This window comes from Triticum urartu, chromosome 7 (assembly GCF_003073215.2).
Source record: "Triticum urartu cultivar G1812 chromosome 7, Tu2.1, whole genome shotgun sequence".
In the NCBI taxonomy this organism is placed as follows: Eukaryota; Viridiplantae; Streptophyta; class Magnoliopsida; order Poales; family Poaceae; genus Triticum; species Triticum urartu.
The window spans coordinates 21,482,021-21,506,622 of NC_053028.1; the positions used below are offsets into that span (position 1 = coordinate 21,482,021).

The 24,602-nt window shown below is 43.8% G+C and overlaps 1 protein-coding gene across 1 annotated transcript; it reads right to left on the reverse strand.

Annotated features, from left to right (window-relative positions):
• Positions 1-1,757: 1,757 nt before the first annotated feature.
• On the reverse strand, positions 1,758-22,930 carry LOC125525213 (probable protein phosphatase 2C 37). The gene is made up of 5 exons (XM_048690222.1): positions 22,772-22,930; positions 22,364-22,650; positions 21,874-21,904; positions 21,677-21,788; positions 1,758-2,080 (listed from the first exon to the last, which is right to left on the reverse strand). Exons 1-5 carry the CDS (start codon positions 22,868-22,870, stop codon positions 1,758-1,760), a joined length of 852 nt encoding a protein of 283 aa, XP_048546179.1. The 5' UTR covers positions 22,871-22,930.
• Positions 22,931-24,602: the final 1,672 nt, after the last annotated feature.

The window sequence follows — 24,602 nt, forward strand, 5'->3', positions numbered from 1 at the left end:
AATCCTTTTGGGATTTGTGCCAAGAATATTTTGTATACACCATGGTCAAAATGTGTTTGAAGCGACTAGAGAATTGCTTCGTGTGTAATGTTAAAGTGCTTCCAGGATATTAAAATTTCTTTTTGTAAAACATTGCTTAAAATATTATAAGCTTATGCCCAAAAAATAGAATTTACGCCTATAGAAATTGCTTGCAACAACAAAAATATACCAATGTTAGTTTCTATGCGCCTAGGCACAATGCATATGCCACCAACGTTGGCCACGCACCCACCGCCTGCTCCACCTTCGTAGTAAAGGAACACGTGCAGAACCATCAAAGTATGTGGTACACCTAGCAAGCGACATGGAGGACCCACGGGACATGCTAGCAACACCAATGGAAGCACACCCACTGGGATGACACAAACTAAAACATGGTCACAACATAGAGACCAATTGTTTTCATTCAACTGATTTGGGATTATACAAAAATAAAGAAAAAATGAGACGAATTAGAACCTAGGTTGGATATGGAAGTTATGGGATCAATTCGTGCAGTCGGCGGACGTGTTGTTGCATGTGATTGTTGTTCCCAAAGAGGTCATGCATTTGAGGTAATTAAGGGCAGCAACAATAATCTTCTAAATCTTGGTGTGGCAATCCTCCATAGGTGAAGGGAACCGCGGCCATCTAATGTCGTAATGTACCATCTATGCTCTCTTGTAGTGGAAAGGGTGATCCATCAACATGGGGTGGTACAGAGATGGCGTGTCCCTCCAGATTGAGGAACCACATGGGAGAAGAGTGAGATGGATAGCGAGCAGCCGAGATGAAGTTGACGCTCATGTTAATTAATTGGAGACAAAAATGGAACAATAAGAGGGTTTAGTGGAGATGTTGTTCCGTATAGGGGGGCGGTTGAAAAAGGATTTGCCAAAAATTGCCAACCGTGGGATGAATTAGTTTCCTAGAGAACAAAACTTACTCTAGGTGCGAGTAGACTACCCACATGGGAAGTACAAGTATGTTTGAGTGTGAAATACAACTTCGTTACCATTGGAAGAAGATGTTTATTATCTTTTGGAGTAAAAATTATGCCCAGAAATGATTTCGTCGAAATCTATTAAGATCTGATCTAATTTCAAATATCTCAATGCGAGGAACACAATGATGGAAACAATTCATAATTTGGATGCTCAGGTTGCAAAACATTTTATTTTGAAATTCAGATCTCACAAAAAAAACTGTACATCGTCTTCCCAGCCTCCCTCTGAAAAAATTCACCAAAACTTTAGCGCTACTTATCGCCACGGGAGTTTAGTGATTTTCCAGGGGTATCTGTTACCAAGGATTTCCACCATACAAAGTAGTTTCGTTTTTGTTTTGTGGAGCAACTACCTTGTTTCGTATTAGCCCATTAGGCCTGCACCCTGCTTCAAACATGTAGTTAGCACTCAAGCAAAACAAAATGGGCTTCAGCCAGGTAATACCAGAGCGCTGGTGGGTGTAACACACAAGCACATTTGTTTGCTTGAGTGCTAACTGCAAACACCAAACCTGTATGAGATGAGTTCAGCAGGTTTGAGTGAAAACCACAAACAAAGCTACAATGAAGAAAACTAATGGGAATACTAAGCAACCAACATATATGTGACCAACATATTTTGTACATTTCCAATCATCCATGTTTATTATAAATCTCTAACCATGGCAATGTTTCATCCACATCAAGTCTAAGCTGCAAAGGAGATGATGACCTCATGCAATCTGCCAAGCTAACCTCTTGCCTTCAGATCAAGTACGACAACACTAATGTCATCCTGGCTATGCTTGCAGATTGCCATGTTCTTTAGGAGGGTTGCAGCATTGTTGCAGCCAACCTCTTCCTCTTGTCCTATCAGTGCACCCCCTCTAGGAACACCTTGGTTGTTCTTGTTTTCTAATTCTAGGCAGTTCCGCACGGCATTGCAGGCAATATGGTTCTCGATGACATCCCACAAGCCATCGCTCCCGAGGATCAGGCAGTCGTCATCCTCCGATCGAGTCGTCATGGTTATATCTGGCTCACATATCACTGCAGGCTTAAGGAGCTTGTGCCCTGCAAGTATAGTTCACTGTCATGAGATCGGATTCTAGAAGCATCAAATGAAATATGTACTAAACAAAAAGTATACTTCTTGTACAAATGAATGAACTTGTGAAAAATAAATAAAAAACTGGAATAACTCTTTAGAATCTATTAAGGGGAACAACTCTTATATATTGATCAAAACCAGGAATGGAAATCTGATCATAAATATTGCCTAAAACATCAATGTTCTACGCACATCGATCAACATTAAAACATTTGAGTTTTATAAGGAATGTGAATGCAACAATACATGATAACATCCTTGCTAAAGGTAACTGTGTTAAAATGATACGAAGTCATGATTGTCCAAATGAAATATTATTTTATAAATGATATCTTCCTTTATTCTAGTTATACACAAGGTAACAATTGGTTTCAGCTATGAATGCCTTCAAATAATTTTCTACGTTACAATAGTGTTATGGATAACACGAATCGTTTTTTATTCTCATGCAAATAAATGTCTCCATAGGCAAACTACTCATGTATGCTAGATATTTAGGAAACTTGCATTAAGTAGAGCTATGGTTTAATCAAGGCGATGCTGCACCCGTCCCCTCCCTCCCTCCCCCGGCACATCATCCAATTGGTGTATACCACTTCGGAGCTGGCTAGGCATCCTAGCTCGCTGTGTGGGTCAACATGCCCAATACTAGCCCGTGAGGGGCGAATTCGACCAAAAACAGGTTTTTGTCCAAAAATATATTTTATTTCCGATAGATCTTCAAATTTGCAAAGAAAACTCGATTTCTGGAAGAAAAAAAATAGGGAGAGGTCACTAGACCACTATAAAGTTACGGAAATATTTCGGATTTTTTAAGATTATTTGGAAAATTTACAGAAGGCGTTGGAAACTTTTAGAAAAAAACTTTAAAATCGAGGAGAGGCTTATAAAATTTCTGAGAGGTTGCGTAAAATATGAGCACCCTTTGAGGTTCTCTTTTCACATTATTTGACAACACTTCTTTTATTCGTCACTCTCCAGGAGATATACAGAGGCCCAGGGAAGATTGAGAAAAATAGGGATACTTATCCCAAAAAAATAAATGGAGCCATCTTAGTCCCCCATGACTCATTCCCCATCTACATTTTTAGCTATGTTTGAACCGAACCTTCCCCACCTCGAGAAAATAATTCTCCCCCCTTCTCTCCTCTATCTCTCTATCTCTCTATTTGTCTCTATCCCCTCTTCACCAACGACACTCATGAATGAAATCCTAGGGATCAAGAATTTCTCCACAAAAGAAAATGCAGAAACTTGCCTTGGAGGTCATGATGACTTGGAAATTCAAAGGTATTACTTTCCTCTTCTCCAGGTTGCACTTTATTCATGGATGATGGGTGTGGCTTTCCTTCCAGTAGTGGTGGACTAAGCCAATGACTTGTCCCCTTGTCTCTACACCGGTGGTTTGGATTTTGGTCAAGGGCTAGCGTTGAACGACTGCATGGCTGTCCTATGCTTGCAGCGGCGATGCTCGCAGGTGCCATGTCCTTCTCGGTGGTGCTACAATGGCCTTTGGCTGTGTCTCTCCTCAAGCACCAAGGGAAACCCTTATTTCGGTTCACTGGAACAGGCAGCGGCGGTCACGACGTCGTGTCCTTCATCAAGGCGTTGCCTTTGCTATATGTGGAGTCATCGGAGTTGGAGCTTGAGTGGTCTAATTTTGTGGTTTGGGTTGCCTCTCTGGGCATCGGCCTCCAGGGTGCAATGTATGCCATAACCAAGGCTTCTAACATGTCTTCTTCCTCTGGTTTGGCTAGGCCCGACCACCCACTAGCCAACTTGTCTAGGAGATATGGTTGGAGCGGTACATTTGACCAACCAACTCCTATGGACTTTGTCGCGTCTTGGTTGTCTAGTGCATCCGTAGGGACGTGGTCTGGTGGATCGGTGCCCCGTCTCTTCGCCATCTTGGCTGGAGATCGCCCAAGGCGAGTTGTCTTGCTCTCGGTTGTTGTAGGCGCGGTTCTAATAACTTGGATTAGCATGCAGTTGCTTGCCTTTTTGTCATTTTATCTGCATGTGGTGTTGTAGTAGTCGCTTGGCCCTTCTTATATGAAATTATAATGCATCCTTCCATGATGTAGTCTAGAAAACAAATCCTTTCGTATCCGCACATGCATGGTCGTCATCGCTCATACTAAACTTGGTGCCATTACCTTGATCACATTTTCGGTTTGTTGTGTTGTTGGACAAAAGCCTTCTTGCCTGCCCAATATGTTGTTCATGCTTTATCTTTTTGCAATGCCTAGATGGATGAACAAAGACTGGTTCATACAACCAATGTATCAAAAAATGTCATGTAAAGACGAGTAGTAAAGCCATTCGAGTGGTCATGGTATTTCAAACTAAGGGATAGAGTCGAGACAAGAACAACAAGATACTTGTAATGAGAGCTTTAGCAGCCTAGTGCATCGGCACAAAAATTATAAACAGTTGAGGTGGATATCGCCTGATCTAGTGCCAGGCAGGGTCATGGAGGCAGTTATTCTCCGGGTCCGGCGCTTGGTAACATCAGACTAATACATATCTCCAACATATGGTATGTATGGCAATATGAATGCTCCAGCAACATTAGTTAGCCTAACTTGATGAAACTAATGATGAAATTGGTAATGTACTTGATGTCGTTGTGCATTAGAAAAAGATATTTGAGGAACATGGCTAAGGGACAACCAATATCTCCTTCATGCACATGAGAGAGAGAGAGAGAACCTATTATGGGAAACTATTCCCATATGGTTATGATTACTATTACACCACAATGTGTACCAAAAAAGAGTAAGTAATGTCAAGTGACGCGTGTTACCAATTTTACTCATGCCCAACTACAAATCTAATGGACCTCGATATATGTGGATGGGTCTCATATGTCACCTCACTGGTTACACACCCACAGTTCATATCAATCCACCACCCCATATCTTTTTGTCCTACGTCGTGGGACAAGAGCCTTCTTGACCTATTGCCTTCTTGCCTGGAGAAGATGTTCTTGACGTTTAACTTTTTTGCAATGCCCGGCTGGATGAATAAACAACTGTCAACCAATGTATAAAAACACATCATGAGAATATGAGTATATAGTAAAACCATTTTGAGTGGCCATGGTACCTGATAGAGTTGAGACAACAACAACAAGATACCGGTAGTGAGAGCTTTGGCAGACAATTGCGTTGACACAAAATTGTAAATAGTTGAGGTGGATATCGCCTGGTCTTGTGGTAGTGGGCGCAGTGGAGGTGGTTATTTATCAGATTCGGCACTTGGTAACATCAAGTACATATCTCCGACATATGGTATGTTTGGCAATCTGATTGCTCCAACAACACCAGTTAGCCCAACCGGACGAAACTAATGAGGAAATTGGTAATGATGTCACTGTGCATCAAAACAAGAGATTTGAGGAATATGGCTAAGGGACAACCAATATTTCCTTCATGCACACACATGGAGAGAGAGAGAGAGAGTAGACAATTCGAGGTGGCCAGAGAAATAAGCGTCCAAATATTGACTTTCTTCTCACATGCCTCATGCCAGTACTAGAGGTCACACCAATGTGATAGAGATGAGCCTGGATGACCAAAGTACAACGGGAAGCTACTACGTTAATAAACCATGCAAAGAAAAAGGCCGTTGGGCAGAACAACTGGCCAGAAAATAAGCCGTCAAGACATTGATGTTGGAGAAGACAAAATTTTCAATAACTCGAGCCGGGGAGACTGGAGGATACTTTATTTGCCACACTAGCGCTAGCGCCATCACCATTGTTGTGCCAGCAGAGATGACTTTATTGTGTGGCCGCAGTCACCATAGTGTGAAGGGTCAAAGTTGTGGACAACTAACATCTACATAAAATCGCCCAAAAGGGGAAAGATATAGCTATCCCCATATTGTTATGATTACCATTATACCAAAGTGTGTGCCAAAAAAGAGTAAGTACCGTTAAGTGTTGGGTGTTCCAAAAAATTTCCAAGCCCAACTACAAATTTAATGGACCTCGATATATGTGGATGTGTCTCATATGTCATCTCACTGGTTATGCACCCACAATTCATATCCATCCACCACCCCATATCTTTTTGTCCTTCCTCTTAGCATATCATGTCTCTCCATTGTTGGTCATGTATTTCTAGTAGTTGAGATCCTTTCATATCCGTACATGTATGGTCTCCATTTCTCATACTAAACCTGGTGTCGCTGCCCTAGTCACATTTTCGGTATTGTTGTGCCGTGGGACAAAAGCCTTCTTGACCTCTTGCCTTCTAGCATGCCCACGATGTTATCCATACTTTATCTTTTTGTAATGCCTGGCTGGATGAATAAACACTGGTTCAAACAACCGATGTATCAAAAAGCATCATTGGAAGATGAGTAGTAAATCCATTTTGAGTGGCAATGGTACCTCAAGCTAAGAGATAGATTCGAGACAGGAACACCAAGATGCCCGTAGTTAGAGCTTTGGCAGCCTACTGCGTTGGCAGAAATATTGTTAACAATTGAGGTGGATCTCGCTTGATCTTCTGCCAGGTGGGTGCGCTTATTCGCAGAATCTGGCGCTTAGTAACGTCAAACACATATCTTCGACATATGGTATATATGGCAATCTGACTGCTCCAGCAACATCAGTTAGCCAAACCCGATGAAACTAATGAAGGAATTGGTAATGTACCTTGATTTCACCGTGGATCAAAACAAGAGATTTGAGGAACATGGCTAAGGGACAACCATTACTTCCTTCATGCATAGGGAGAGGAGAGGAGAGGAGGGAGAGAGAGAGAGAGAGAGAGAGAGAGAAAGAGAGAGAGAGAGAGAGAGAGAGAGAGAGAGAGAGAGAGTAGACACTGCGAGGAGATGGGATAATTAGACATCCAAACATAGATTTTCTTCTCACATGCCTCACGCTAGTACTGGTGGTCGCACCAATGTGATAGAGGTGTGGCTGGAGGACCAAACTTCAAAGGGAAGCCACTTCATGAATAAACCCTGCAACCCATAAGGTCATCAGCCAACACAACTGGCCAGAAAACAAGCCGTTAAGGCATCAATGTTGCCACACACAAAAATTTCAAGAACTTGAGTCAGGGAGACTCGAGGAGAATTTAGTTGACACACTAGCGCTACCGCCAACACCATCGTTGTGCTAGCTGAGATGACTTTTATTATGTGGTTACATTCACCATAGTGTGAAGGGTCAAAGCTATGGACAACTGACATCTACATAAAATCTCCCAAAAGGGGAAAGATATAACTCCACCTGCTGGTAGATCGGGGCCTCTCCAACCCCCACTCCCACAAGATATATCAAAGATGGTCGCGGGGGAAGTGGGGCGGCGATCTACCAACAGAGGAGAGATGATGGCGCAGTGCGCCCGGTTTGGAGAGGAACAATTTCAAGAAAAAGAACTAGTCCTATTTTTTTACCTAATTAAGAATGAAAATTAATAGGACCTTGAAGATATCTATGAAAACTCAAATAGTTATTAGGCATGCTTATTACCATTAATTTTAAAACTTAACATGACAATTCTTACTATATATGCTTGTTTATTAGTACTCTTTGTGTTGGGGTTCATAAGACCCTCCATATCTTAAGAATAACTTTGACCATTAATTTAATCACCACAATAAGAAACAATATAAACAATTTAAATCATTGGTTCCTTTGAATGGGTAAATATATGATAAGTTTGAACATATATGACAAACATTTTAATGATAAATTAGTGGTCAAAGTTTTTCTCAAATAACATGTGGGCTCGGCCTTATAAACCAGAGTAGAGTGAGTTCTTAATTCTGAGCCAGACGATAATTGTTGGAAATTCACCCTCAGGATAATTGTTGGAAATTCACCCTCAGGCACGATACGAGCCCTTGGCTATCAGTTTTGTGTGCGCGTGCGTTCGTGCAATTGTATGTGATCGATCCTGAGGGTGAATTTCCAACAATTGGTAACCCTGCTAGCGCCTGGGGGCGGGCAATATAGTCGCCAGTGCAGCGACAATGAGGAGCGGGCGATATAGTCGGTGGGTGGCACAGCGATGTAGAGGTTTTGGCGGTTGTCGTTCGGCGAAGCGACTACAAGAAGGCTGCGAGGACACTGTCGCAAGAGAAGTGACGGGTGATTGTCGTTTGGCAAAACGACCCGGAGGAAGGCGACAGGCTGTCGTCGACAAGGTGCTGGTGATTGTTGATGGTTATGGAGGTGTCAAGATGGCACCAAGTAGTTCATCGAGATCATCGTTGGAGGGTGCAAGGTGGAGATGGCGAACTTGTGAGCTGTCGTCAAGGTGTGCACATGAGTTCTTGTAAGATGCGTACAAGAGCTCAGGTGTGTGAGTCATCTGCTGAAGTTGAGATGCGTCATTGGTGAAGGAGAATTGCGAGCGAGAGCGGGCAGAAAAAGGAATTCATGCCTTGTGCTTTCGTTTGTGGTCGTGGAGTTCCGGCGAGTTCATATACGGTGGAGATAAGTTGCACGTATAATGCGAGTTGTGTTGCCGCTGGACAGGAGGTGTCGTTTGATAAGTTGTGTCACCAACGACAACGAGAAAGTGAAAATGTGGCGTGTGAAAAGATGTGTCTCCCCGTGCACAAGCAACCGGCGAGAAGTTGAAGATCAATGTGAAGAGGACGCACACCAGTTAAGTCGAGTTCCTACATGAGGCTATGCGTTTAGTCAGCATGTAGCACGCTAAGATGTGGCAGCGTGGCTGGTAGTCCGAGTAATCATTGGTTTCAGTCTACAAGTTGGCATGAAAAAGAAAAGTCGATGATGAAGTGGTGGTCACCGTTGAAGAACAAAGAAATTGTGGTATGATAAGTCGCGTCATTGGAGGCAACCGGCGTGACAAGAGGTGGTCTTCTCATTTGCGTAAAGAGTCGATGGTTGGATTAGGGGGTGAATGTTGGGTAATCCAAACAATACATGAGTTAGTTTTGGTATAAGTATTAGAATTAAGGAGGTCTCTAGTTGTAGTTTGGTAAGTATTGGAGTCTTTCTACTTGAGTTCGGTTAGAGTGCAATCAAGCTAAGATCAAGTGAAGGACCCATCGCGACAAAGTGTCTCCCCTAGCGATGGCTAGGGTTTACCTCCTTACGACGACTCCTGCCGCAAGTCCACCATAGCTGGCGTACCCGGCCGTCCCCCAGTCCCCCCGTCCTCCGTTGGTATGTGTGGCGTTCTGTAGTCGTCGCCCCCTGATTCTCCATGGCGGCGGCATCGGATGCATTCTCATCTACGAATCGTGGTTCCCAAGGAAGAGCGGATCACGACCTAGGTGATTTCTTCGACAAGCTGGACCTCCATGAGGAGGAGTTTGAGGATGTTGTGGTTGAAGAGGAAGCCCCATAGCTGTTGGAGGAGAATCGTTGGCTAGCCCTTGCTAGGGTTCATACCAGGAAAAACTTCAGCCAATCTGCTTTCTACAAGGACATGAGGGCGGCTTGGAATTGTGCCCAGGCAGTTCGTTTTTGGCCAATTGGCCCAAATCTGTTTGTTGTTCAAGTTTACTACCTTGGTGATTGGGACCGTATCATGTCCCAGGGGCCATGGCTGTTCCGCAATATGGCAGTCCTGTTGACGCCTTATGATGGTTTCTCAAACGCCGAGGAGGTGCCGATAGTGTACATGCCAATCTGGCTCTAGATCCATAAACTGCCGGATGGATATTGCAGGCAGGATTTGATGGCAAAATTGCTTCGATCTGTGGGGGAGGTTCTGGAGACTCGAATTACAGGAAACTCGAGAGGGGACTATGTTCGTGTTCGAGTGAAACATGACATCAGGAAACCTCTAACCAAGTTTGTAAGCATTGTAAAGGGAAAGACTCGCAATATCTATGCAGTCAGGTATGAGAAGTTGGCGAGGCTTTGCAGCGCTAGTGGTATCATTGGCCACGAGCACAAGGAGTGTGGCGACGGGGTGTTTCTAGAGAAGGACCTCAAGTTTGGCGATTACTTGTATGCAGATCCTCCGGTGAGTGTTCGTTCAGACTAGGAATCCAGCCAGAGTGAAAGGAAGATCAATAGTGACTTGACGGTTCCCAAGTCGGCAGCAGGTAAAGGGGAGGCTATGGCAGATGGAGAACTCAAGGACACGACTTCTAGTCCACTTAAATCTCCTTCCTCTTTGGACATGGACTTGGATAAATCTTCTCATAAGCGTTTGAATATGGATGTTGTCTTGGTGACACCTCCTGCTGTTGTATCAACTACCCCGGCTGGGGAGGTACAGCTGATCATGCATGGGAAGGTGGCTGCTGATTCGGTATCTCCCAGCAACAGTACGGGTAGAAAAAGAGCTAAGATGGATGGTGAAAACTCAAACTCTGAAAAAGTTTCGGCGGGCTCCCAGGAGGAGCGCCGCCAGTCCCAATGAGTCACCTATTTTGGACTGCCGGGGGGCGGGGAACCGCCGAACAGTTCGTGAAGTTGGGGCTCTTGTAAAAGCCCATTCCCTGAGTTTGGTCTTTCTTGCTGAAACAAGACAGACCAGTACAAAAATTGAAAGATTGAAGTGGAAATTAGGACTGAAATGTTTCTGCGGCATGGATTGTGAAGGCCGTGGCGGGGGACTAGCTTTGTTCTGGGACAAGTCCCTCCAGGTGACAGTACTGGAATCCAGTAAAAGATTTATTGATGTAAGTATTATTGATCAAGGTTCTAGAAAAGCATGGAGGTTTACTTTCGTCTATGGTGAACCACGTGTTGAACATCGCCATCGCATGTGGGAACACTTGATTAGATTAAAAGGGACCCCAACTCTACCTCGGGTAGTCTGCGGAGATTTTAATGAGGCTCTTTGGCAACATGAGCACTTCTCGCGTACTAGTAGAGGTGAGAACCAGATGGAAGCATTCAGAGACACACTTTTGTTATGTGAACTTGGGGACTTGGGGTTCTCCGGTGTGCCATATAAATATGCTAATGGACAGCTAGGGATTGCTAATGTCTGGGTTCGGCTAGACCGGGTGTGTGCAACTGATGATTGGAGGGAGATGTTCCCTTATGCGAGGGTGCATCATCTCGTCTCCCCTCGATCGGATCACTGCCCCGTTTTATTATTCTTGGATGATTCTGATGACCGACGCCGAAGGGGGACGCCTAAATATGAAATAATGTGGGATAGAGATAAGAAACATCCGGAGGTGATTTCAAAGGCATGGGCGCGGGCTCATCAGCGGGGTGACTTCGGCAATGTTGCAGCTTCTCTTAAATCAGTTATGTCTGACCTTCAGAACCGGAGTAAAGATAATTTTGGGCATGTTGAGAAACAAATTGAGGAACTCCGACATGAATTGGAGACACTACAACTTACTAGAGCTGACCGTGTACTGATCCGCCTAGATGAACTACTACACCGTGAGGAAATGATGTGGCTGCAGCGTAGCCGTATTGTTTGGTTGAAGAAAGGTGATCGTAATACTCAATATTTCCATCGGCAAGCAGTTTGGCGAGCTAGGAGGAATAATATAAGGAGATTACAGAAAGAAGATGGCTCGTGGTGCAGTGTACCCACAGAGATGGAACGCATGGCAGCTTCATACTTCAAGGAAGTGTGTACAAAGGATCCCACTTTATCCCCTGATGCAATTTTAGAGTTTATTGTGCCGAAGGTGACAGAGGATATGAACGAGAGGTTGCATGCTCCCTTTACTGATACTGAGATCTCAGATGCCTTATTCCAAATAGGACCGTTGAAGGCACCCGGTCCGGATGGTTTTCCAGCTCGGTTTTATCAGACAAATTGGGGCTGTTTGAAGGGGGAAATCATAGCTGCTGTTCTGCAATTCTTTGACACAGGCCACTTGCCAGATGGGGTTAATGATACATGTATTGTCTTGATCCTAAAGGTCCAGCACCCGGAGTCGCTAAAGGATTTCCGTCCGATATCGTTGTGCAATGTGATATATAAGATTGTATCAAAATGCATGGTTAATCGTCTCAGGCCCCTTCTCATAGAACTTATCTCTGAAAATCAAAGTGCGTTCATTCCGGGTCGACTAATCTCAGATAATTCGATTATAGCATTTGAATGTATCCACCATGTCCAAACCTCCCCCGGAGGTAATGATTTTTGTGCTTATAAGCTGGATCTCTCAAAAGCTTATGACCGGGTTGATTGGGGTTTTCTGGAGCGTGCACTGTTGAAGTGGGGTTTCGCCCCCCAGTGGGTGTTCCAAGTTATGGAATGTGTTCGTTCGGTCAGATATTCGGTGAAATTTAATGGACGTCTCTTGGAGCAATTTACACCTTCCCGTGGTTTGCGACAAGGTGACCCTTTATCACCCTTTTTATTCCTCTTTGTGGCTGATGCATTGTCTGCTCTATTACATAATGTTGTCCAACAAAGAGGTCTTGAAGCTATCAAAATATGTAGAAGAGCTCCTGCTATCTCACATTTGTTGTTTGCGGATGATTCTCTGCTTTTCTTTTGAGCAAGTAGCGAGTACGCGGCGGTTGTCAAGGATGTTTTGAGCACTTATGCTTCAGCTACGGGTCAACTCATAAACCCTTCGAAGTGCTCCATCCTGTTTGCTGACAGTTGTCCTAATCAAGTTGCTGATGATGTAGAGCATATTCTGGGCGTGACGCAACAAGAATTTGAACCTAAGTACTGGGGGCTCCCTGTTCCAGAAGGGAGAATGCATAAAGGTCGTTTTGAGTCTTTACAGTTCAGATTGAGCAAGCGTTTGGTTGACTGGAGTGAACCCCACTCTTCTTTTGCTAGTAAGGAGGTGCTGATAAAGGCTGTCGCTCAGGCCATCCCAGTCTATCTGATGAGTATTTTTAAGCTGCCTCTTTCTGTTTGTGATGACTTGACAAAAATGATCAGACAATATTGGTGGGGTGTGGAAAATGGTAAGAAGAAGATGGCATGGGTTGCTTGCGAAAAATGACCCTCCCAAAAACTAAAGGGGGCAATGGTTTTCATCATATGCGAGCTTATAATCAGGCCTTGTTGGCCAAACAAGCCCGGAGGCTTCTTACGTCCCCGGAATCACTTTGCGCAAGACTTATTCAGGCTAAATACTTCCCAAACGGGAACCTGTGGGATACAGTATTTCCGACTAATAGTTCAACGGTGTGGAAAGGAATCGAGCATGGCCTGGAATTGGTAAAGAAAGGGATGCTTTGGCGCGTTGGCAATGGTGCAAGTATACGAGTGTGGAGGGACCCCTGGATCCCAAGGGGTCTGCCGTTCACACCGATTTTGCCAAAACGCAATTGCCGCCTTAACAGAGTTGCAGATTTCCTTGATGACCGGGGTAATTGGAAAACAGACTTGTTGCAGCAGTTTTTCTATCAGGCGGATATTGAATCGATACAGATGATCCGGATGTCCCCGCGGCAACAGGAGGAATTTATATCATGGCCATGGGACATATCAGGCAACTTGACAGTTAAAAGTGCCTACAATTTGGCAATGTCCATTCAAAGTGAGCAAGTCTGTACGGGTGCTTCTAGCTCCTCACCTATGGGTGAGCGACCCATATGGAAGCTAGTCCGGGGGGCGGCTGTACCTCCCAAAATGAGACATTTTGGTTGGCAAGTCAGCTCAGGATCATTACCCACAAATGCAGAGAAGTGCAGGAGGCACCTAGGGACATCCGCGTATTGCAGTCTATGCAATCGGGACAAGGAATCTTCATTTCATGCCTTACTAGTGTGCCCTACGGCAGCTCTCTTGTGGGATACAATGCGGTTGGTCTGGCCATTACCAAACCGATTGGACATTATATGTACAGGAGACGAATGGCTCCTTCATCTCCTTGCTGAATCACATGAAAAAGTCAGGAGCAGGATCATTATGGTTTTGTTGCGAAGTTGGCACCTTCGAAACGAAATCACACATGGTAAACCAATCCCACCACTAGAAGTCTCCTGTTCGGTTCTATCTAGCTATTACAACACTTTCAATCAAATCTCGGTGAGTATTGAGGAGATTATTAAAGGAAAAGCCTCGATGACAGCTGAAATAAACACACAAGTAAGAGCTCCATGTACCCCGCAGGCCATGGCCCAACCCTTCAGCGGGCGAGGTCGCGTTATCGACCGACGGCTCGTTTAACCCTATGGATGGCTCGACGGGCACATGCATGATTCTAAGAGATGATAAAGGTGGGGTTATTTTTGCGATGAAGCCCTAGAAGCAGAACTACAGGCTATGATGGAAGGGCTTAAGTTGTCGGTGGAACATTCAAATGCTACAATCCTGCTTCAATCTGATTGTGGTGTGGCCCTCAAGATGCTCTCCGAGGATTCCTTTAATAGATCAGCTTATGGCCATTTGGTTTCGGAGATCAAAAGTTACTTGAGTGATAGGGTTGTTATTCCTTTAAAATCCTTCGTGAACAGAATAGGGTTGCACATTTTTTAGCAAACTTTGATAGATGTGGTGACAGCACAGCCTGTTGGTTGGGTCAACCACCTCCATGCATCAGCAATTTAGTCGCTGAAGATTGTAACTCTATCATTATGGAATAAAAACCCTATACTCTTGCAAAAAAAAGAGTGCGATCAAGCTGCCGGATGATTAATTTAGGAAATCTAGGTTTAGTTCGTTTGTACTTTCGTCATACTAGTATGAGTCCGATTAGAATATAGAGTCAGATTAGAATAGATTTGACCGTGAGGACTTGGCCGGACGTGTATAAATACATGGGCAGGCTATAGCTGTGTAACACGAGAGAAAAATCAGAAAAGAAATAAAAAGAGGAAAAACAGGGCACGATACGAGCCCTTGGCTATCAATTTTGTGTGCGCGTATGTTCATGCAATTTTATATGATCGATCCTAAGGGTGAATTCCAACAATAATGATATGCAATACAACATTTTAACTCCAAAATATTTTATTTTTAATTTTCCACTAGAAGGCAACAGGTTGGTGCATAGAAAATGTCCTCCTTTATTCGTATAGAAATAATTTTGTTTCCTTGTGTGTAAGAACCCAACGGGCACACTTTTAGAAAAGAATCACTGTTGACGAATTAGTAGCAGCCTGTTGATATAGTTGCATTTATTTTTGTTTCCTTGCAGATAGATTTTATCCGAGTCGTCCTTGCAGATAGATATACCAAAGATGGCAGCGGCAGAGGTGGGGTGGCGATCTACCAACAAAGTAGAGATGGTGGCGCACTGTACCAAGGTTGGAGAGGAATACTTTCAGGAAAAAAACAACTAGTCCTATTTTTTAGCTAATCGTGAATGAAAATTATTAGGACCTTGCAGATATCTTCGGAAACTTAATTAATTATTGGGCATACATATTACCATTAATTTTAAAGCTTAACATGACTATTCTTACTATCTACTCTCACTTCTCTCAGTCTTTTTGCTTGCCTTTTTGGCATAATTGTATCTTTGCTTGCCTGGCTGGTCCAAAGTCACTATATTTTCGTTATAGAGTTACTTTTCATAGTCCAAAATAAACAGAGATAAAAATTGGGGGCGGGCGTAGCTACCACCATGGGTAGCAAATTATTTCTGATAGTTCTAATGATATATGTTTGAACACATATAACAAACATTTTAACGATAAACTAGTGGTCAAATTTTTCTCAAAAAAAATGTGGGTTGGGCCTTATAAACTCAAACAGAGTTTGTTCTTAATTCTGAGTCAGATGATAATAATATGCAATGCTATATTTTAATTTAAGAAAACATTTTAATTTTATTTTCTACTAGAGGGCAACTGGCTGGTGCATAGAAGATGACCTCCTTTAGTGATATAGAAATACTTGCGTTTCCTCCTTTATTTAAGAAACACTTTTTGAAACAAATCACACTTGGCCATTAGTAGCAGCCCCTGTTGATATAGTTGCATTTATTTGTTTCCTCCCAGATAGATTTTTTTAAGTCGTCCTTGCAGATAGATATACAAGGGAGTAATGCTACATCTACAGGAAATTACGGGGGAGAGTGGTTTACAGAGTGACGAGGCATTATTTCATTGGTCAATTTTTGGGGCACCGGCCCACCCCTGAAAATCAGGGGGCGGAGGTATGATTATTATTATTTTGCGGGAAAAAGTGTTTTTTTACGAGGTATGACTAGACGAGAAGGGAGGTCCGTAATTTCCTGTTGATTACCTGTAGGTGTAGGATTATATTGTACAGGTTGGCTATTTCACATCTAGATGTGAAATAGCTATCTCACGTCTAAATCCAGAACTGTTAGATTATCTGTCTTTAATATTTGTGCATAACGTGATGGTCTAGTTGTCGTGCTCGCTCGCGGCGCGTTGTCTCCCTGTCAGGTCGTTGCTAGTGCGTTGTCTCGCTTGCTGCCTGTGTGCTCGTTACTAGTGCGAGGTCTTGTTGGTTTTCACAAGCAGGTCTATGCTGGATCGTTGCTAGTGCGAGGTTCCGTTCCTTTTTCCATTTCCATTCACAAGTCTGTGTTACACCTTGTCCTAGTTCATTTTCTTGTACGCTCCCATTTGATTCCCAGTATTTGTTTTTTTCGTTTCTGTTTTATTTTCCTTTTTTCTATTTCATTATTTGTTTTAAATCATGAATTATATTAAATTCATGATTTTTTGTTTTATTTATATTTTATATTTTTATCTTTTCCATTTTTTATTTTTATCCATTTAAAGTTAATGAACTTGGTTTTACTCTGTCATATGTTCGCTTAAAATGTCCTACAAATCTTGATTGTGGGTTATTTTGGCATGCGCTGTGTCGCGTCGTGTGTTTGGTGCTTGTCGACTTGTTCGTGTGTGCGTCTTTTGTTGGCCGGTTTTGTAACGTGGTCTGGGGTCCCGTTTCAGATCGGTTTGCTAATTATCATCTAAATGAGGGTTAACAATGTTTCATCTAACTCGTATATCATTAGATACACATGATTCTGAGTGATGTTCTTTGTCTTTGCGCTGTGTTGTCTGTTTGTCCTTCGTGAAACAGTGAGACCCGATATGACATTTTCTAGTGGGCCGTTATTATGTTTTGTGTATGGTTTTTTTGTGCAAGGCAACGTGTCCTTCTATTCACAGTTTTCTTTTATTTTTTGGTTTTGATCGTGTATCTAGATAGGAGTGTAACTAGATTTTTTGTTTTCAGATTTGCTAAATCTAATCTAGATGAGTTTTAGCTCATCGACGTCTATAATTGTTTGATTTGTTTGCTTTAATGTTCACACAAACTCGATCATGCACGCATCTGTCAACTTATTCTGTTTTGTCGCGCGCCCTCTTGTCTCGTCTGTTTTGTGTCATCATGATCCCGCATTTATTTTCACATGGGCCCATATATGTCATCATTTGGGGGTCTCGATCATGAAGCTTATCCCTCATCTTCTCACTGACCGACCTTTGACCCCTGTTATTTATTTTCCATCCTAGTTATAGGTCCATCCTTGACATGTGACTGGCATGTAGTTTGTTTCATTCTAGTTACAAGTCGACCATTAACTAGCAACTAGGATCGTAGTTTCGTAGTTGTCCCAAGTGCAAGTCCATCCTCGACTCACTGCTAGAGCATGTGTATTTGTTTCTCATCCCAGTTGTAGGTCCACCATTGACACGCGACTAGGACTGTAGTTTGTTTCATCCTAGTTGCAAGTCAACCTTTGACTCACAACTGGGCTCATAGTTTCCTAGTTATCCCAAATACAAGTCTACCCTTGACTCCTTGCTGGAGCATGTGTTTTTATTTTTCATCCAAGTTGCAGGTCCATCATTGATACACAATTGGGCGTGTAGTTTGTCTCATCCTAGTTGCAAGTAGACCCTAGACTCGCAACCGGGCTCATAGTTTCGTAGTTGTCCTAGGTGCAAGTCCACCCTCGACTCACAACTGGCTTGTAGTTTCGTAGTTGTCCTAGATACAAGTCCACCCTCGACTCCTTACTAGAGCATGTGTTTTTATTTTTTATCCAAGTTGCAGGTCCACCATTGACACACAACTGGGCGTGTGGTTTGTCTCATCCTAGTTGCAAGTAGGCCCTTGACTCACAACTGGGCTCGTAGTTTCGTAGTTGTCCCAGGTGCAAGTCCACCCTCGACTAGCAACTGGGCACATAGTGGTCAGACTTGCAAGCCCACCCTCAACCCGCAACTAGAGCATGTGTTTTTGTTTTTCATCCTAGCTGCAAGTCCACCCTTGACTCGCAACTAGGCCCATAACTTGTTTATCCCAGTTGCAAGTCAACCCTTGATTCGCAACAAGCTCATAGTTTTGTAGTTGTCCCAAGTGCAAGCCCCCTCGACTCACAATTGGGCTTGTAGTTGTCCAAGTTGCAAGCCCGCTCTCTACTCACAAACTAGAGCATGTGTTTTGTTTTTCATACTAGTTGCAAGTCTACCTTTTGATTGCAACTAGCTCATAACTTGTTTTATCCCAATTGCAAGTCGACCCTTAACTCGCAATTGGGCTTGTAGTTTCATAGTTGTCCCAGTTGCAAGTCCACCCTTGACTCGCAACTGGGCTCGTAGTTGTCCCAGTTGCAGGTTCATCATTAACACGCAACTGGGCATGTAATTTGTCTCATCCTAGTTGCAAGTCGACCCTTGACTCACTACTAGGATCATAGTTTCATAGTTGTCCCAGGTGCAAGTCGATCCTCGACTCGCCACAGGGCTCGTAGTTTTCACACTTGCAAGTCCACCCTCTAATCACAACTAGGTTCATAGTTGTCCGAGTTGACAGTCAACCCTTGACTCGCAACTGGAGCCTATGTTTTTGTTTTTCATTATAATTGCAAGTCCACCCTTGACTAGCAATTGGGCTCGTGGTTTGTTTCAACCCAATTGCAATTTGATCCATTAATCGCAACTGGGCTCGTAGATTCATAGTTGTGCCAGTTGCAAGTCCGCCCTTGACTCGCAACTAGCTCATAGTTGTCCCAGTTGCAAGCCCACCATCGACTTGCAACTGAGCATGTGTTTTGTTTTTATCCCAGTTGCAAATCCACGCTCAACTCGCAACTGGGCTTGTAGTCTGTCATTTGTCCCAGATGCAAGTCCACCCTTGATTCGCAAATAGTATCATAGTTTTGTGTAGTTGTCCCAGTTACAAGTCCACCCTTGACTTGCAACTAGGCCTATTCTTTGTTTCATCCCAGTTGCAAGTCCACCCTTGACTCGCGACTGGGCTTGTAGTTTTGTAATTGTCTCTGTTGCAGTTCCACTCCCGAATCGCAACTAGGCCAATAGTTTTGTTGTTGTCACTGTTGCAAGTCCACCCTCTGACTCACAACTCGGTTGTTTGTTTTGTCATGCACCCTCGACTCGTAGATGGCATCATAGTATTGTGTAGTTGTCCCCGTTGCAAGTACGTCCTCAACTTGCAACTAGACCATAGTTTGTTTTCATCCTAGTTGCTAGTCCAGCCTCGACTCGCAACTTCAGCATGGTTTTGTTGTTGTCCCAGTTGCAAGTCTAGCCTCCGACTCGCAACCGGGCCGTTTGTTTTGTTCCCAAATGCAAGTACACCCTCGGCTCACAACTCGCATAGTAGTTTTGTGTAGTTCCCAATTGCAAGTCCGCCCTTGACTCGCAGCTAGGCCATTGTTTGTTTCATCCCAGTTGCAAGTACACCCTTGACTCACAACTGGGGTTGCAGTTTTGTAGTTGTCCCAGTTGCAAGTCCACTCTCGACTCGCAACTCAGCCCATAGTTGTCTTGTTGTCCTTGTTCCTCCGACTCACAGCTAGGCCTTTTGTTTTGCTAATTGCAGTGCACCCTCAACTCGCAACTGGCATCGTAATTTTGTGTTGTTCCGGTTAAAGTCAATGCTCGACTCACAACTAGGCCGTTGTTTGTTTGTATACCAGTTGCAAGTCCACCTCGACTCGCAACTTGGGCATGATTTTGTCGTTGTCCTAGTTGCAAGTCCAATCTCTGACCCGCAACTGGGCCATTTGTTTTTATCCCGGTCGCAAGTCCACCCTCAATTCACAACAGACATCATAGTTTTGTGTAGTTGTCTCAGTTGCAAATCCACTCTTGACTTGCAACTAGGCATGTTGTTTGTTTCATCCCAATTGCAAGTCCGCCCTTGACTCGCAACTTGACTCGTAGTTTTCTAGTTATCTCAGTTGCAAGTCCACCCTCGCTTCGCAATTGGGCCTATACTTTTGTTGTTGTCCCTGTTGCAAGTCCACGCTCTGACTCGCAACTGGGTCATTTGTTTTGCTAGTTGCAAGTGCACCCTCGACTTGCAGCTAGCATCGTAGTATTTGTGTAGTTATCCCGGTTGTAAGTCCATCCTCGACTCTCAACTACGACATAGTTTGTTTTCATCCCGGTTGCAAGTTCACCCTTGACTCGTAACTTGGGTCATGGTTTTGTTATTGTCCCAGTTGCAAGTCCAATCTCTCACTCACAACTGGTTTGTTTGTATCCATCCCAGCTGCAAATTCACCCACGATTCACAATGGGCATCGTAGTTTCGTGTACTTGTTCCAGTTGTAAGTCCAACCTCGACTCGTAACTAGGCCCATTATTTTTTTCTCCTAGTTGCAAGTCCACTCTCGACTTGTAATAGGGACCATTGTTTGTTTCTTAAAATTCTTCTTGTTTTTTCTTCATTTCCTTACCTTTTTTATAATTTCTAAATCTGTTTCAAAATATGAATATTTCAGAAATTTGTGAACATAGTTTGTGAATCGGCGAACATTTTTTTAATCTGCAAACAAATTTTGAATATCGTGAATATTTTTCTACTTCGTGAACATTTATCGAGTGTACAATCAATTGTTCAGTATGAGTTTTAAAATAATTTAGTGCATATTAGAAAAATGTTCACCATATATTAAAAAAGTTCATCGTATATTAAAAGAGGTTTAGTGTGTACTAAAAATGTTAAGTGCATATTAAAGAAATGGTCATTGTGTATAATTAGCAAAATTCATCATATATAAAAAAGCTCACTGTATATTAAAAATGTTCAATTTATAGTACAAAAAGTTAGTGTATATTCAAAAGATGGTCATCGTATGTTAAAGGATTGTTCACCGTATATTAAAACAATTTTTTATTCATTAAAAAAAATTCTAATTTGAAAGCATTTATGTAAATTCATGAATAATATTTTTTGTGAAAAAACGAAAAAAAGTGATAATGCAAAAAAACAACAACAAATCCTTGTTAGCCTATTAGAAGCTAGCGATCAGAGACGTACTTGTAAAAGTTTGCTACCGGACGCATAAGCTACATCGAGCACTGCATCATGTACATCGAGCAATGCATAGGCTACAGCCATCGCACATGCATTGTGCACAACTAGCTAGCTATTAGATACACATATGGTGGGACGTGCGGGGCGAGATGTTTTTTTTTATGGGAGGCTTTGACAAACTAAATCAAACAAACAAGACAAACAATAAAATAATAAGATAATGCTGACACTATACTTAGATGTGAGATACATCTAGATGTAATATAGACGGACCCTATATTGTATACAAGGCCAACAATGATGCACGGGAATGAAACGTCTTTTTCTTTTTTGCATGGAAGAAAACGTCGTGTGCATAAGAACTAAACGGACGACACGCCGTTGATATGTACGAGTACACACGTGCATAATAAGAACCAAACAGTAGGTACGGCGTACCTAATGCGCGAGACATTGCAAGCACTCCCCGTACGCGCAGCTGCCCGTCGTCGGAGGTGCGCACTTTGCCGCCGGCCGCGTCCACCCGCGCCCTCTCGTCCGGCCGCTCCCGCTGCATCCACGCATCAATATAAATTTGTCCGGTCAGACGAGACCAAAGGAGAGAAATACGATACGCATGACACAATTATTCTCACCTTGTGGTCCTGGGAGAGTGGTAAGGCGTGTTAGAAATAAACCGTGATGGGTATGCACCCAGAGTACGTGTGTGCGTGTGTGTCACGATGGTGTATGTGCGTGTGCGTGCAGTCGTGGCCATGGCGAGTTGGTTAGTCCAGCGCGTAGTGTTTAGTCCAGGTGGTTAGTTGGTTAGCTAGCTTCATGGCATGATAGGATAGTCATGCATGTAGTTAGTTAGCTGGATAAGTTGTTAGCTGGCCGGATAGACTTCATGGTTAGTTAGCATGCATCACAATAGGGGAGGTGGCGTGTGTGCCAGCCTATAAATAGAGGCCGATCTGAGTTGGTTGAACTTACGTGGTACGTGCCACAGTTTGAGCTGGAGAAAAACGCTGTTCGTCAGCGAGGCGTTTGTCGCCGCAAAACACCTATGCGTTTACTTCTTCTTCTACCTCTGTCCCCGAAAACCAGTTCGTGCTATCTAGGGTTAGACCCAACAAGGCGTTGCCGGCGCGGCAGAGCACGGCGCGGGAGTCGCCGCAGTTGGCCATGAGGATGCTGCCGCGGACCAGGAGCGCCACCACGGCAGTGGACCCCATGATGGGCAACCCCGATTCCGACAACCCCATCCCCAGTGTGTCCGTCTGCTCGAAGCTCCGCTTCAGCGCCGCCTCCCACGCGCGACGCTCCGCCTCTTCATCATTTTCCGGGTGCTCCATCCGGTAGGCAGTTGCCACGCGGGCCAGCCCCTCCGCCAGTATGACGTGCATCTGGTCACTGCAAAGGGCCGACACCTGCAGCACCATGTACCACGTAGCAAGCAAATCAAACGCCGACATCAAGCACTCAACCCGGAGGTGGCGTGCAAGGTGCTCCAGTCTGGCAGCATTTGGAGGAAAGGGGACGGGGGTTTACCTGTGGGCCACCGTGGCCGTCGAAGACGGCGAAGAAGTGCATGGGGGAGCCGTCGGCCCAGGCGCAGAAGGACGGGCGCAGCGACACGCTGTCCTCCATGCCCTTCCGCTGATCCAGTCCCCGCTGCGACACGGACCCGAACGCGAGGGACCACACTGCCGCCGGTGCCGCTTCACCTGGCAGTAGAGGCGCCGGCGCCGCCACCACGCGGGAGCTCTCCCCTTCCTCTGGGCCCGTGAGGTAGCCCTCAGACCCCTCCGAGGATGCGTAGTACCCAGACAAGAGAGGTGAGGGCTGGACCTCGCCTTCCTCCGATGCCACGGCAGGGTTGGCTCTCGACTCGCCAGCGGTGCTGGCCATAGCTACAGAGTACACTGATGGACGACGCGAAGGAGCAGTCCGGTTGAGCACAACGCGCGTGGGCTCCTGAAGCAGCAGAGGCTTCGCTACCAAGCGACCTGCGGGAAGAGGAGGAAGACGCTCCTGCAGCAGTTTTGTGTATAAAGAAACACACGGATTGAGCACACGTATCTTATCTATAAAGTAGCTAGTACCCATATTAATTTTCTCATCTTATTCATTATTATCCTTATTAATTTCTCCTCTTTTCAATATTTCCTATTTTAATGTCACTTATTTTCTTTTTCCTGCATTTTAATGTTTTTTATCCATTTTAATGCTTCGCATTTAAATCCATTCTATGTTCCATTTATTTACAGAAATATACTGCTTATTATTGCAAGTACTAAAAAAACGGAGAGATATTAATTTTCCCCGAATTACACATTGCATTAGGTCATCCGTTTCTCCTTTAGAATATTTATTTCATTGGTTTTTATTTGCTATCTCAAGCCACTCCAACCACAAGCTCTTGCCACGCTCTCCTGGGAAAATTACAGATTGTTAAAGACAACTACCTAATGCACAATATCTTGCATATGATTTATGTCGCTAAGTGGAGTCTATATCGTCATTTATGTCTTCTTCCCAAAACTTTTACTCCAAAAAAATAAGGAAATAATGTGTAATTAAAGCATCGCGATAAATAAGCAGTAATCTCCACTCCAAACTTAAAGCTTGGCTGTGGATTTATTGTATGTGCCATACGCTATTCATAGCTACAAAATTGCAATCTCTTAAAAATGTTCTTGAATACAGTATTTCTTTTGTCACATAACCCATATGTTGATGATAAAGTTTGCTGTATGAGCTTGTGGCATACTGATCCGACAGGTGGCAGGTATACATTCAGATGCTGCAGCTCTAAGGGAGGGTAGTATATGGCACGCGGCTTCGTGGATTGTTCAACAAGAAGTGTTTGGGCATATTCGAAAGGCAATATTGTGAACATTGTACATCGATTTCCTTATTCCGCCATCAGCTTCTATTCATACGAGCGATACAAAAAGTTCAGTACTCACTATTGGAAATTTTGTATACGCCGGGTGTGATGGTCTTCGCCGGGAGCCAAACCACAGGCACTCAGAAAAGTAAGAGACGCCGAGCGTGACTCTCGGCAAACACATATTAATGCCGAGAGTAGGCCTCGGCAAAAAGGCAACACTCGGCAAAGGAACTATTTGCCGAGGGCCAAGTGGCACCACACGGCAAAGTTTTGCCACGTGGAAGGCTGCAGGATGAAGACGAAAAAAGTTCCGGTGTGAAGTGTTTTTGCGCCACACTCCTATGGAAAAAAAGTTCATCGTGTATACAAAAAAATATATTCATCATCTATTCAGAAAAGTGTTCATCATGTACTTGAAAAGGTGTTCAACAGATATTTGAAAAAGTGTTCAACACATATTTGATAAATGTTCATCTTCTATTTGAG